At 38.5% G+C, this 16585-nt stretch overlaps 1 protein-coding gene across 3 annotated transcripts in view; it reads left to right on the top strand.

The window, feature by feature from the left end:
- MAGI3 (membrane associated guanylate kinase, WW and PDZ domain containing 3) overlaps window positions 1-16585 on the top strand; it is a 227096-nt gene that overhangs the window by 127730 nt on the left and 82781 nt on the right. For all 3 annotated transcript variants that reach the window (XM_027860385.1, XM_027860384.1, XM_027860386.1), the window contains exon 5: window positions 9964-10138. In XM_027860385.1, coding sequence (XP_027716186.1) covers window positions 9964-10138 — 175 coding nt within the window. The remainder of the gene's footprint in view (window positions 1-9963; window positions 10139-16585) is intronic.

Raw genomic sequence — 16585 nt, 5'->3', positions numbered from 1 at the left:
ACTGATGAACAATTCTTATTAGCGTGCTTACGGATTAACGTTAGCGTGGCACTGAGCTCTGAGTGGTTCGCTTTTTTATGTGGCAAAAGGTGACAATATTCCAATGTTGTGGATTTATGGCTATCTACTAATGAGATATGATAAGGCAAAGGAAATCAGTGTAGACAGTATACTAAATTCTAAAGGTGATTTCAAGAAATATGAATTTAAACTGTCAATTAAGTTGTAGAAATAATAATCTATTCGCATCTTTGCTTAAGAGCTTTCTGAGGTTAGTGTCTGATACACTAATAAGAATCTTGATACTTGTTTCTTCCCTATGACTTGTGAGGAAAATTTAGGTGGTTTAGGAAATAGTTACAAAAATATAGTTGTTAACAGGGATCTAAAATCACAATAGGAAGGGGCAGCTAGGTGGCACAACAGCCTTGGAGTCAGGAACACCTGAGTTCAAATCCAGCCTCAGACGCTTGACACTTACTAGCTGTGTGACCCTGGGCAAGTCACTTGACCCCGATTGCCTAAGCAAAAAAATAAAATAAAATTACAATAGGAAAATTAACTTGAAAATCTACCTCTTTCTCAGCAAAAATGTCAAATTCGCCCCTTTATTCTTCATTCAGTGAAAAAAACCTCAGATCTTAGTGGAGACCACCTTCTACTCTGGTGGACCCTTGTTGTATTGTAGGAGTCACGTGGGAGGTAGTGATACCTCAGATCAGAAATATAGGTAGGAACAACAATGAAGACATGGGAGAACCTCATAAAAATGCTCTTGTATATTTCTCTTCCATCCTACAGATAGATAATTGAATCTCTTCTTTTAACTTGGAAGGAAACTTCCTAGTCAGTTCCCTTCTTTGTAGTTAAAATAACCAGTTTTTCCCTCAATTGCATCCTCTGACCACAGTCAGATTGTATATAAGGGGGGCAGCTAGGGGGCAAAGTGGACAGAGCTCCAGCCTTGGAGTCAAGAGGACCTGAGTTCAAAGATGGCCTCGGACACGTAACACTCACTAGCTGTGTGACCCTGGGCAAGTCACTTAAACCTGATTGCCTCACCAAAAAAAAAAAAAAAAGAACGTATATAAGGAAATAAAGATGTCTGAGTTTTTTTATGAAAAAAAACAGGTGTTTTTTTCTAAAGGGAACACAGAATCAAAATAATAAAAAAGGAAAACAGAACGGACTGCAAGAGATACCTATTAAACAAGCAAGTGGATAGGGAAAGAGAATTAGAGAAAGAAATCTTTTCCATTTTCTCACAGAGGGCAATGAACAGGCAATAACTGCAGCTCACGCTCTATCCTTAGCACTCCATCCCCATGGCTGCCCCCAGCTGTTGCAGGTGAGGGAATCCCAGTATCTTCCATGGGCCACCATTGCTTGTGCCTTTGACATTTCCCTCATTTATGCTTTTTTGCAGGCTTGTGTAATCTCTCACAGTTTAGACAAGGTCTTGTTACCATTGTGTTGATACTTTGGACTGTATTTACCAGGGCCCCAGCCATGGTCAAGACTGCTCCCTCAGCTCTTGGAGGAAGAGTCCCTCCAAACAGGCAATAAACAAGCTATTAACATGTGTATCAAGAACAGCAAAAAGATAGATTTGGCTACAATAAAGAGTGCTTGAAGTGGAATAATGTATAATAGAATTAGAAAGGTAGGTTGGAACCCAACTGAGAAAGGTTTTATATTTCATCTTAAAAGAGCCACTAGAACTCATCAAGTAGGGCAGTGACATGGTCAGACCTACAGTTTGAGAGTATCTCTTTGTTAGCTATGTGAAGGATGTATTGGAGAGGTAGGAGACTGGAGGCAGGAAAACCTGTTAGGTGGCTATGATAGTAACCTAGATCATAAGTCCTTAATCAATCAGTGAACAAATGTTGATTAAACAACTACAATTTGCCTGGCAGTGATTTGGTGCTAGGAATACAAAAACAAGGTCTCGAGGAGCTCACTGTCTGAGAGGATTGGGACCTGAAATAAAGTGGTATGTACCTGATCTAAGAGGATGTTTATGAAAGATGTTATGCAGGTGAAATTCCCAAGATGTTGGAACTGAAGAAATATGGACAGTGAGGAAAAATGAGATGAGGATAACTCTGAGGTTGCATGAATAGAAGAATCCAGTACCCTTGAGAGAATAGGGAAATTCAGAAGAAGGATGGGTGAGTTTGAGGGAAGAGATAATGAGTTTTGTTTTATCCATGCTGATTTTCAGATAAATGAAGGATATCCAGTTCATAATGTCTAATAGTTGCTGATGTGGAATTAGAGCTCAGGGGAGAGAGAGAGACTAGGCCTCCATATATAGAGATCTGGGAGTTATAAGAATAGAAATTATTATTGAACATGAAATTACCAAGAAAGAAGATAAAGAGAAGAGAAGAGAATGACGGTGACAGAGAATGACAGCTCTCTCCTCCAGAGCTGAAAGACAAGCTAGACACACTGAGGAAAGACAGCTTCTGGGCAGCCCAGAAAGAGCCATACCCAAGGAGAACTTCATGAGGAACCCATTAAGGGAATAAATGATTGCTAGTAAACAAGGGCTGTGAATTTGCCTTTTTGGCCACATGCTCTATTTAAATTTGAACCCAGTCTCCAAGGACAGAGTGTGCCCTCAGTTGAGGAGGGAGTCTTTCTGTAACAACTGCCTTACTATACGTATTTAATAAAGCTAATTCTCTGAAAGCTAATTAACTCTGGCTGATGATCAGTGGAAACTTGTAAATAATAGTACTAGAAACCCCAGACCCTAGGATCTGAGGGAGTAGTCATGTGCCATCTGGGGACCCAGCCCACCAAGGCAAGCAGGAGTTGAGGGACCGTGGATGGAGAGTTACATATATACAAAAGAGATAGAAGATAATTTTGGTAGGACACCAAGGGCTGGGAGATCAAGAAGGACTTCATGTGGAACGTGGTGTTTTAGCTGATTCTTGAAAGAAACTAGGGATTCTGAGGGGTAGAGATTAGCAGGGAGAGTGTTCCAGGTATGAAGGACCAGTTCAAGGGATCAGATGCACAAAATAGGAGGGAGGAATACATATTGCATAATAAAGTTGCAAAGGTAGGTTGGTTTCAGGTTGGAAAGAACTTTAACTGTCAAACAGAAGAGGTTAAATTGATTTATTGGCTAATTGATTGAGAAAGTACTACTGGAAGCTTTTGCAGAAGGAAGAGGACCTTTGGAACAGCCTCTTTGGGGAGTGTGAGAGAATCATTTAGGTAGGAATAAATAAATTACCTTGCTTATTCACTACATGAGATTTCTTTTTGTAAATATATGTGGTCCCAGGCTCTAGTTTTAAACTTGAAAGATAACAGTCCAATAGCCAGTTTGATTTATGTTGTCATGACTTTTTTTTTAAAGAAATTTCAAGGTTTGCTCAGTTGATACATATGAATTTGATAAATATTACACATTAAAAAGGCTGCTTTTTTGTTTCAATTATGAATATATAGGCAGTTTTTAATTATCTGAAAAGAAATTGCTGGATACAATTTATCTACATTGTCAGTTTTAAGATCTCATTGATTTTGTCACCTATTCTACTTTGACATAAATATAATAGCACCTGTATTTATTTTAGTCCATTTGGAAGAAGGAACATTTTGCATTGCAACACCAGTTTACTTAATTACCCAAAGAAATAGCAACATCATAGAAGGAGGCCTGCTATGTTTAAGATTATGCCTGAGAAGTCATGCTGTACGGATTTGTCATAATGAGGCAGGTAGAAAGGGAAGCTGCATTGTTTTCTAGTCTTATCATATTTCATGTCATTGCTGCTCTTCAGGGGGAGATGCTGTGAATTCCCAAAACATTAAATATGTACATATTCAAATATGAATGTAAAAAATACTGAAAAACCAACTACAAATAATATCTTATTATTTATATTGCACTCCTCCCCGTTTTGGCATCATTCCGAGCTGATGACGTTGTTTTTTCATCTGGCAGGGCCATTCTTCTTGGCAGGCCATGGTAGGTAGAAGACCACCTTGGAGCAAAGATATGGATTCAGGCTTTGCCTATCATGCATCATGCTTTGTTGCCTCATCAACCTCCATAGATTTAATTCTCTCTCTAAGTATCTCCCTTCTTGGTGAGCTTAGTGCCTGTCTCACAGTCTTCTTCACTAAGTCAACTTGTGCCCTCATGTTAAAGGACATCAACTTGCATGTTGATTTTCCCCCAAATACCCTTCTCAGGTCTTCAGTCCACTCAACTCCCGTGAACTATTCCTCTACTCTAACGAGGCAACACACAAAGATGGTCATGCTTTTTATTTTACCACAAGTGTTCCACTTCTACCACCACCACCACAAGAATAATAATAATAATAATAGTAACAATAATGATAATAATAACTAACATTTTTTAACACTTTAAGATTTGTAAAGTATTTAACATATTATCTCATTTGATTCAAGATCTCCAAAATGCAGTACAAATACACTCCTAATTTTGTATCATTCCATTTCTCCCTATGATATATCACTCCTCAACCTGTTCCTTCACCTGCCCCTTAGTGCATTCCCTGGCCATCGTTCCTGCTCGGGTTATACTCTTCTCTTCTCTCTCAGTCCAACCTTTTAGTGAATCCACTCAGCTCTATTCTGTCTTCTACTCAAATCCTTTGTTCCTTTGTCTTATTGCCACAGCCCAAACCTGTATTACTGTGTCATCTGCCTTTTTCCACTGCTATTCCTAGATACTCGACAGAGGTGGAAATCAGGCAACCGTGCAAAAAGGGGCCCCTGAAATTTTATCTAATCTTGACTGGGCCTTTCCTGAGGAAGGAGATCTCTTCCCTTTACTATTTGACTCCCTATAGAATTCACCACAGCCATGGTTCCAAACCTTTTTCCTTCTCGACTACCCTAGCAAACCCTTCCCTTCTACCCCCTCTCAGCTGAGGATCTTCAATTTACACTTTATCAAGAAAATTGGGGCTATTTGCCTCAAACTTCCTTTTCTCCCTCTCTTCATTTCACATTCTCCTTATCTCACCCCTCATTGTGTCTTCCTTTACTCTAGTCTCTGTCCAAGAAATGGCCCTTCTTCCCACTAAGGCCAACCCCACCACATGTGTCCTTGACCCCATTATGCCCCATATTCTTCATAAAATTGTCTTCACTGTCATTCTACCCACCCCACCCCCAACCTCCCATTTCTCTCTGTTGGTTCCTTCCCTATAGCCTATAAATATGCCCCAGTGACTAGAGACTAGGGACTAATCTCTTCCATCCTTAAAAACCCCTTACTGAATTCTACCATCTATGCCAGCTATCACCCTGTATCTCTCTTCTCAGCTAAACTCTTTGGTAAAACCTGCACTTGATGCCTCCACTTTCTCCTTACTCTTCTTCCATACTCATCACTCAACTGACATTTCTTTCTCTAAAGTTACCAAGGACACCTTTTTGCCAAATCTGATGGCCTTTTCTCATTCATCATCCTTTGGCACTTCTCACCACCCTCTCCTCTTGGGTGTGGTCTCCTCTGATTTTTTGTGACACTGCCCTCTTGGTTTTCCTTCTTCCCTTCCACCCATTTCTCAGTCTCCTTTGCTGCATCTTTAGCATCATCAGGAGCACTGACTGGTCGCATCCCAGATTTCTGTCCTGGACACCGTAGCCCACTGGGGGTTTGGGTTCAAATTGTGAGGACACAATACAGTGAATCCTGCAATGTGATAATAGCAAAAAGAACTTTTATTGTAAGCAGTAGATATCAAAGAGATTGAGGACAGGGAGGGGCAGCTAACATTTCTAACAAAATGGAGAAACCCCGGCAAATCTTTTGTCATGGCTGCCCATATAGGAACCTTCTGACATTACTGACTTGATCTGTGTGGATCCTTTGAGCTAATTTGGGAAGCCCCTTTCATTTAGAGCCCTTCTCAGTATGCAACATAGAGAACCACATAGATCTCTAAGCAGTTACAGAGAAGGGAGATCATCTGGCCAGTTTTATGCCACTACCTGGCTGTACGGGTTTTGCATATAATTTAACTGGCTGGGGTCAGACTACTGTCACTACCATAACTGGACCTGAGAGAGATCCTTTGTTCACCTTATCTTTATCTATAAAGTCTTCCGTAAATTCCCCATCTCCTACAGTCCATGCCTTGAATAGAAAAAGCTCTAATAGAGTCTCAGTTCCCTGGGATGGGACCCTGCAAAGCAGTTCCAAAAGATAGAGTTGCTTTTTCACAAGTTGGAGGTCTTTGTACCAAGTTGGACTTTAAGCATTTCTAGTGATTTTTGCAGGACAATCTCCAATTATCATTCTTCAAGTTATCTCTTGGTAGCCAGCATCTTTTCGCCAGCTTGTAATATCCAGGGACACTAATGAATTTATAGGGAATCTCTAATCTACATCTCTTCTTTTTGTTTCAAACAACAACAAGGCCCCAGCCTGGGATCTCAGCAAACCTGCTCATCATTATGCAAATTCAAGTAGTCCCTTTTATTCAGATTACACCAAAGGTACAGCCTAGAAAATCACTTACATCTCTGGGCAGTTATAGATAAGTGAGGTCACTTAGCCAACTTCACTCCCCTGTCTGACTGTACAGATGATAGGGTTCAGAGGGGACACGTCACCTCCACATATAAGAATGTAAGCAGTTGATCCTTGTTTCACACCTGATGATTGCTCCTTCACATTTGTTTTTTATTTGTTTCTCTTGGCTCCTTTGCACTTCGAAGTTTCTATGCAGCTCTGGTCTTTTCATCAGGAATGCATGGAAGCCCTCTACTTCAAGTCTGTTTTTTCCATTATATGATAATATTCAGTTTACTGTGTAAGTTATTTTTTATTGTAAGCCTATATCCTTTCCTTTCTGAAATATTGTAATCCAAGCTCTCTGCTCCTTTATGGAGGTGGCTGCTGAACTTGGAAGCTTTGGATTATAGCTGTCTTATTTCTAGGAGTTTTCATGTTGGAGTTTCTTTCAGGAGGTGATGAGTGGGTTCTTTCTATTTCCACCTTGCCCTCTGGTTCTCAGAGATCTGGGCAGTTTTCTTGTAAGATTTCTTGAAAGATGATGTCTGAGCTCTTTTTGGGGGGGTTTGGGGGTCCATATTTTTCAGGTAGTCCAACGATCCTTAAATTTTTTTCCCTCAATCTGCTTTCTAGATTTTTTTTTTGTTGTGCAGTACTTTACATTTTCTTCCATTTTTTAGTTTTTTGACTTTGTTTTAATATCATTGTTTTCGTGGAATCATTAACTTCTGTTTGGGCCATTCATTTTCAAGGAGTCTGTTGCTTGAGCAAGATTTTGTACCTCTTGTGCCAAACTATTAATTCCCTTTCCAGTTCTTCCATATAGTTTTTACTTCTTTTCCAGTTTTTCCTCTAGCACTCTCATTTTTAAAAACTTTTTTAGCTCTTTTTCTTAAACTTTTGCTCACTGAACTCTTCCAGAAATTCTAGTTAGATTTATGCCCAACCTGTTTTTTGAAACTTTACTTGTAGATATTAAGAGGTCATACTCTTGTAGGTTTGTGTCTTGATCATTTCTCTTACCATAATACTTGTTATGGTGAGATTTTTGTTGTTGTTGTTCTTTACTCATTCTTCCACCCTACTTCTTGACTTTGGACTTGATATTAAGGCAGGGCTCTAGGGACTTCTTTAGGGAAAATCTGGGCTGGTCCTATTGTTACTTCCTTAAATTATTGAGTGTTGGGGCAGCTAGGTGGTGCAGTGGATAGAGCATCGGCCCTGGATTCAGCAGGACCTGAATTCAAATCCAGCCTCAGACACATAATACTAAATAGCTGTGTGACCCTGGGCAAGTCACTTAACCCCACTGCCTAACCAAAAAAAAAAAAAATTATTGAGTGTTGTATTATTCCAGGATATCATGAACAGCTCAGGCTGGGGCTTTGCAGGCTTTCAGTACTACCAAAGTATTGATCTAGGGCAGGGTCTGATTGCTGTCCCCTTGATCTGAACTCTATGAGTTCCTGACTTGAATTTAGGTCTGAACAGCAATAGACTAATGCTGGACTTAGATGCTGTCTGCCAGCAGGAGGCTTTCCTGGTCCCAAAGGACAGAACTGTGGGTTCCCTTTGGATCTGAGATGCCTGCCCTGGTCATTCCTCTGTAGGCTTTAGAGCCCTGGTCTCTCTTTTGAGCTACAGTCCCATATTAACAGATATCTTAGACATTTTAACCGGGGTGTTCAATAGGCATCTCAGCCTCACCACACCTGCCAAAGACACTCCTCTGATGAACTCCATTTTTTTCCTTACCTAAGTTCACAACCTTAGAACCATCCTTGACTTCACATTCTTCCTCAGTTGCCACATCTTTTCATTTTAATCTCACGTCCATTACTCTCTCTATACTCTCATCCAGTAGCCTCCTAATTGTTCTCTCTGCCCTAATTTTCTCCCCATTCCATTTCATCCTCCACTTGGCTGCTAAAGTGCTCTTCCTAAAACACTGATCTGATAATGTCATTTTCCTGCTCAGTAAATTATATTGGTTCCTTATAACCTATGGGATCAAATATAAATCCTCTGTTTTGACATTTAAAACCGCTGACTACTTTTCCAGCCTTTATGCATAACTTCCTTTCATTCACTGCATGTATATTTTATTTAAAATGGCCCTTTAACTATTCTTTATACATGACTCTGTCTCTGGTCTCTGGCCTTCAGCCAGGCTGTCATGACTGGAATGTATTCTCTCCTCACCTCTGTCTCTTAGAATCCCTAGTTTTCTTACAGACTCATACCAAGTGCCATGTTCTACATGCAGCCTATCTCAACCCATCACACTCCAGCTGCTAGTGCCTGTCAAAAATGTCCACCTTTTATACAAGCTTATTTATGTATATATTGTCTCCCTTGAGAGAATGTAAGCTTCCTGAGGGTAGGGGCTGTTACTTCTTACGCTCAGCATAGTGCTCTGCATGTAAGTACTTAATAAATGATTCTTTATTGCTTGCTTTTTTAATTGATGACAAGTCCCTTACCCACCGCCCACCCTCAATCTGTTTTTCGCACAGCTTTCAAAGAGATTTTCCTTAAATGAAGATCTGACCAGGTCAGTCCTTTAACCAGTAAACTTCATTGACTTATCATTGCCTCTAGGATAAAGTGTTTGGCTTTTAAAGCACTTCACAATTTGGCTTCAATCTCACTTTCCAGCCTCATTGTACATTATTTATATGTTCTGTGATCTCATTAATGGGCCTTCTCTGTCCTTCACATCCAACACTCCATCCCTGGCCTCCATGCCTTTGCACTATCCATCGCCCTAGAATTCATTCTTTCCTCACTACATCTCTCATTCAGCTTCAAGATGCACCTTCTACAAAAAGGCTTTTTTGAGCCCCTAAGTGTTAGTATCCTCCTCTCCTAGCTACCTTGTATTTAATTACCTTTTTTTTTTTATTTATTGTGTACATATGTGCTCATGTTGTCTCCCCCAATAGAATGTAATGTCCTTGAGGGCAAGGGTTATTGTAATTTTGCCTTTTTATCCCCAGCACCTAGTACTGTTCCTGGCACATATTATATGCTTAATCAATGCTTGTTGATTGATTATTCATAGATGAGAATATATACTGCATATATTGGGGTCTTCAGGTATTGAAATACCTTAATTTCATTTATGCTTGGCAAATAAAAATAAAACTTTAAGATTGTTTAAGCTCATATTCATACTAAATCAATTCAGATGTTAATTTTGTTTTAAACTCTATGCTCAGATGGGACAAAGTGATTAAAGTTGGAAAATAAATATGAGAAATCAGTAAGTTCACTTTAGCTTTGAAGAGTATTGAACTGTGTGAGCATGATAGAAATATATAAGGAAATTTGTAGTTTGTGGCATTTCATTGTAATGAAGGAAAAAGAGACTGTTTATTTAAGGCAAAACATACATTTATCCAAATTTCATGCTGTTCTCCTTTGAACACTTGTAGAAAACAAAGAGAGACATTCAGAGTCTTCTGACTGGATGAAGACAGTTCCCAGTTACAACCAAACAAACAGCTCCATGGACTTTAGAAATTACATGGCAAGAGATGAGAACCTGGAACCTTTGCCTAAGAACTGGGAAATGGCCTACACTGACACAGGGATGATCTACTTCATTGAGTAAGCAAATATTTGTGCCATTTCTAATTTCTCACAGTGGTAATTGTCCAAAACTTTTTTAAAACATGCTTTAAATATTATAAATATTACCAAGTCCCTGTTTATTTTTCCTTTCATAAATTTTTTAAATAAAAGCTAGAGTTTGATTCCTGATCTAATTATTTGTTTTCCCCCATTACAAGAAATAGATTCAGATACAGTTAATGAAATAAATGTCAGGTCATGTCATTTATACAATTTGCATCAATCAATAGGTCTGTGAACTTGAGTGAGTGTCAGGTGTTCCCATGATTATTATGACCGTTGCTTTTATTATCTTAGAAGATGACTTTTTCTCTCCCATAGAAGTTAAATGTGATGAATCTTGCAAAACCAAAGAGTTAGAAGAGACTCCAGAGGCCATTTAGTCTAACCTAGAATTCCCTTGACAATGTTGCCTACTATGGGCCTTCCATCTTTCCTTTGAAGACCTCTCATTACAAGATTCTCCCTTACCTCCCACAGCAGCCCATTCCATTTTTGGATTACTCTCCTTTTTAGGTTTCTCCCTACATTATACTCCTACTTCTACCTGTTGGAGGCAGAGAGAATAAGTCTGCCCTTGCTTTCTGCGTGATAGTCCTTGAAAATAGCCATCATATCCCTCTACCTTTTCTCCCCACAAGCTTAACATACCTGTTTCCTTCAACCAGTTGTCATAAGGCATTAACTTTAGACCCTTCACCATCCTGGTTGCCCTTTTCTAGACACCCTTAATTTTATCAGTGCTCTTTCCTAAAATGTGATGTACCAAATTAAACACAGTGGTCCAGGCATGGTCTGACACAGGAGAGAACACCACACAACTCCTATCTCCTTTGTTGTGAACACTAGGCGCCTCTCTCTTCAGCCAAAGATCCAGTTAGCTACTTTGGCTGCCACATTATATACCCTGTAGTCTTCTTGAGCTTGCAATTTGCCAAAAACAACAATTTTTCTTATGTGAACCATTGTCCAGCCAGGACTCTTGCACCCTGTTTTAAGGTTTCAATTATATTATATGGTTTTAGTTTATTGCTATTATCATATGTTATAATATTGTAGTCAGGGATTCTTAACTTTTTTGGTGCCACAGACCTCTTTGGCAATCTGCTGAAGCCTGTAGACCCCTACTCATAATAATGTTTTTAAATGCATAAAATAAAGCACATATGATTACAAAGAAAACTAATTATATGAAATAAAGATGTGGTTTTTTCCCACATCCTAGTTCATGGACCCCAGCTTAAGAAATACTTGTCTAGTCTATCAATTCAATTTAGTTGAAATTTATTAAGTACCTATTACATCCAGGGCACTATCAAAATCTCTTTGCATCTTGGCTGCCATCTACTTTGTTAGATGTCCCTCAGCTTGGTGTCAACTGAAAATTGTTGAACATACCATCTATGCTATCATCACAGGCAGTTACCATAAAAATGGCACTCTGTCAAGGATTTTTTCCTTCAACCCATTAGTGACCATTCTTTCAATACTTCCAGAACCTTCTGCCTCTTCCACCATCTGGTCCACATCTCCCGTCCACAACGATATCATGAGTAACTTTGCCCAAGTGAGTTAAACTGGACCACATCTAGCATGGGCCCTTCCTCCCCCAGCCAAGCCTTAGTTGCCTGAGGCTCCCAAAGGTGAGATGACTTACCTATGGTCACACAGGTAGTATGAATCTTGATTCACACTAGCCAGATCTTCCTGATTGCTAGCTATGTATGCATTCTGCATCTTATCAGTCTAGTAACCCTGTCAAAGAAGTAAGTGAGCTTGGTCTGGTGTGACCTGTTTTTGATGAAACTTTACCATCTCTTTATGAACATAGCTTCATATTCTAGATGGTCACTAGCCATCCCTTTAATAATGCATTCTGCAATTTTAATCAGAGTCACATTTCCTGACCTATCAGTTTGCAGGCTTCTCTCTTTCTCCTTTTGAAAATTGGGAGGTTTTTTCCCTCTAATTCTCTAGCCCCTCTTTCCTTCTTTCTCCTATTTGTCTGCTCCTTAGTCCCCTTGCCAGTGCCTTAGTTCAGTTCCTTGTCTTATGTCTCACCTGGGCTATTGCAATAATTTTCCTAAAGCGCCAATCAGACCATGTTATTCTCCAAATCAAAAATCTTCAGTGGATCCCTTTTGCCTCTAGGATAAAATAAGAACTTTGTTTGACATTAAAAACCCTTATTCATCTAGTTCTAGCCTACCTTTTGCAGATTATCACATATTATTCTCTTGCTGCAGTTTGCATTCCACTCAGCCGAATCCATTTATGAATCCTGAGCCCAGCACCCCATTTCCTGTCCTTGTGCCTTTGTAGGGCCAGACACCTGAGTCAGGAATATACTCCCTCCTCACCTCCACATGTTAGAATCCCAAGCTTCTTTTGAGACTCAGCCCCTGGTAAGCCTTTTCTAATTCTGTCTTCCTCCTCTTGAAATTATGTAGGTAACCATCTGCATACCTATTGTCTTCACTCTGGAGAATGTTATCTCCTAGAGGGACAAGTCTTTTTCTCTTTGCCCTTGTGTTCACGTATCCACAGTACCTCATATTTTGTAAATGCATAATAAATGCTTGCTGGGTTGGGTTTGAATCACATCTCTGACAGTAGTTCAGTAGGTACTGCTACCAATTTTTTTTTTAACTGTCTTAGAACGTAGTTCACTTGGGCTTGGTGACTTATACTCATCAGGAATGGCTAAGCACTCCTTTATTATCTCCTTACTTATCTGAGTTTCATTTTTCAGTTAATCATTTTTGTTTCATTCTGTCCAATCCAATGATCATTCTTCTTGCAAGAGACAATAAACAAAGTCACAGAATATGACAGCTGGAAGGGATCTGATCCAGAAACCATCTAATCCAATCATCATCTGATCAAGAATCTTCTTTGCTGTGTGTGCACACATGTATGTATGCACGCACGCACACACACACACACACACACACACACACACACACACACACACATCCAAGCTTTGCTGGAAAACCTTTAGACAGGCAGGTGCCTTCTCTACCAAGACAGACTTTGGACTCGCTCTAATGGCTAGAAGCTCCCTGCCCCCCCTTACTTTAATAGATAATCTCTGAGAGTCTGATGCTAACAGTATAGAAATCTAGGATCTCCAACCTCCTTCCAGTTTACTACTTACATCAGTTCCTCCTTCTGTAAAATGAGCACGATATTGTTGTGAGGGTCAAGTAAGGTTTTTATATATATTTGCAAACCTCAATGCATTGTATCAGTGTTAGCTATTATTATTCCTTCACTAAAGTAAAGCTTACTAAGGTTCTCTGTAAGTCCTTCTTTGCCAAAGATTACAAACAATATTCTCAATTTTGAACTAATCTTTCCCCAACTTTCAGCAATATGCATATATCTCTATAATATATAGCAACCACAAAGTATTGGGTTTTCAGTTGGATTCAACAATTAAATTCCATAAAAATAAGTGCCTATTATGTGGCATTGTGCTAGGCACTGAGAATATGAACACAAACTGAAACAGTCCCTCTTCATAGGGACCTCCTGTTCTATTGGAAATGTATAAGGAGTACACAGAGAAATAGAATAAAAGGCAGTTTGAGGAGGGAGGAGAGCACTAAAGACAGAGATTGGGGGCAGGGGAGAGATTTGGGTTTCATGGAGGAGATGTCTAAGCTGAATTGAATAATTTCACCTTCTCTCTGTGGTCCTCTACCATTATGTAGTTCATCCCTCTTTCCCACCAATAAAGATAGAAATAAGAGGTTTTTGTTTCAGTTTTTCCCTTCCAGTTTCAGTTCCTTCTGAGATTTAGCTTTGAACAATATTCTTACAGGACCCTTCCATGCTTTTGTATTAATCTTCTATTAATGGTCTTTCACACAATCTTATAATTACATCACAGTTTACTTAAACATATAAAGAACTTTTCTCACATTGTTCTCTTTAAGTAGGAAAAACAAATTTTACTGTCCCCATTTTCCTGATAAGAAAATGAAGCTCAGAGATATTGTAAGCTGGACAAGATCAAAGGGAGGCAACCCTTTCTCTGACACTTAGTCCCTGTGTAACTTTGGACAAGACACTTCTGCCCCTATCCTCAGTTTCTTCATCTATGAAATGGGGGAGACCAGACTAGAGAGCCTCTGAGATCCTTTCTGGCCTTTGACCTTGAATAGTTACTGTGTGTAGACCTAGGGCTGAACTGAAGGTCTTGTGGTCATATCTTACTGTGCCATAAGATTATAACCATAATGTAAGATAAATAATATAAAAGTAAAAGAGTGGACTGATTAATGATATAAATTCACAAAAATACCCCAGTAGTTTGATGACAAATGGTGCTGTCAGTGAACCTGTTTATGGAGATGTTAATTGGGTACCACATGTATTATACCAAACTAAAATGGTTATGTTATTCACACCAAGGAAGAATGTTATATAAATGTTCTTTTGGAAGTTTCATTTTGGAACAGAAATTTTGTAGCTTTGCTCAGCTCTGCTCTATCACTATGTGATATTAATATTAAAAATCAAATGTAAATGTTAACTTCATGACAGTTTCTTTAGTTAATAAATTGAGCATTTTAAAATTATTGTAAAACTTAGTCCCTTATAAGTTTTCAATTTTTAATAATTCACATTATATATGTGATTTTTATTGCATAACAAGTTTGAAATGATTGCTTATCCTAGGATTTTTGTGAATGATAGATTTTTTATGACTTTGGGATTATAGTGGATTATATTATGTCTTTGTTTCCTTACCCAATTGTAGTTATACATGGGTAAGTAGGTGTAGGTAGGTAGGTAGATCAAGTAATTCCTTTGACTGGTACAAATGGACAACTGTCCTAAAACTTTTGTCTTTGAATGACCTGTCCAAGATCCCACAGCTAATCTGTGTCTGAAGCAGGACTTGAAAGCAGCTCTTACAGACTCTGTTACCCCAAATATGAAAATAATAGAACCTCAATTTGAAGAATGTTTGAGAATGTGAACTTTTCATGTGTTTATAGAAAATATCATTCCTCTTTTTATTCTATGTTAAACAGTCTAAAGCTTTTGAAAATGATAACCCATTCACAGAGCACAGTGTTATTTAAAATCAATTTTTCAATGAGATACAACCAAACAAATTGTTTTTCTTGAAGCAGCTTTTGCAATTCAAATCTTCATGAGTAGCTAAAATGTTTATATTTTTAGAAATACTGTGCTGTACACTGGGTTAGTAAGCTTCTCTTCTATTTACAGGGATAAGTTAATAAGTCCTAGAAAAAAAATTTATTATCTCCAGAGTAATATGTTGGTCTATGCCCCTGCTATTCAGATGTGGAAAAATTTTTTTATAGAAAAGTATAATCTACTTATGTAAGACTCAAGTTATAAGCTGCTATGTACTAGGTCAATATTCTAAAAGCTTTTCCCTCTCTGGTGGCATATTTGATTGTCCCTGGCAATTGTTAACATGTTGTTTCAAATAGAAAAAGAAGCCTATGCTATTGGGGATATTCGAAGTTTACAATTTGGTTTAACAGATGACTTTGTGTCATTTTTCCTTCTAGTAGTCTGCTAGTTTCTAAGCTAGGATTCATTCTAGATACATTTGACTAACTACTATTCTTCAGTTTCTGAGATTTTTCTCTCAATAGTAAGCCTGCAAGGCGATACAGAACATTTTTTAAAAATATTATGCTTCCTATCTCCCTTAACCAGTTTTTAACATACACACACACACACACACACACACACACAAATACATCCAATTCTGCCAATCAATAAAGCATTTATTAAGTGTCCAGTAGAATCTCCTTTTTGTAGCCCCAGGACTTAGCACAGTACCCAGCTCTGAATAAACACTTGGTAAGTATTGTTGACTGCTTCACTGATCTGTTCTAGGGTCTGTGCAAAGGGCTCAGCTTACAAAGACAAAAATGAAATAGTCTCTGCCCTGGAGGAGTTTATATTCAATAGGAAGAAACAACTACACATGGAATAAAATATATATCAAATATATACAAAATATAAAGTACATATATATGTGTATGTCTAGACACACACAGAGACACATACGCACAGCAAAGGCAATGTCATTTGAGGAGGAAATATAAGCAGCTCAGGGAATCACATAAGGCCTGATGTAGAAAGTAGCATTGGATGGAGCTGCGAATAATTACACAGCTTTGTTTGTGCAGTAGCTGGCAATGGTGCCGGTTGTATTCTCTAAGCCCTGTGATAAATAGCTTTCTTAATATCAGGTAGACATTAGTGAGCTTAATGAATGTAAAAAATTGAACTAGGATTTATTCATAACATGTTTTTGTCCCCTAATGGCTTGATGTAAGCTTTAATTAATATTTTGTTGCCTTGCTAGATATTTTCTTCCATTTTCTTTTTTAGTTCCTTATTATTTTGGGTACTCACAACTATGAC

Source organism: Vombatus ursinus, unplaced genomic scaffold (assembly GCF_900497805.2).
Source record: "Vombatus ursinus unplaced genomic scaffold, bare-nosed wombat genome assembly UNPS02014179.1, whole genome shotgun sequence".
NCBI lineage: Eukaryota > Metazoa > Chordata > Mammalia > Diprotodontia > Vombatidae > Vombatus > Vombatus ursinus.
The sequence above is the reverse complement of the archived record's forward strand: the minus strand, read 5'-3'. Positions and strand labels throughout refer to the sequence as shown.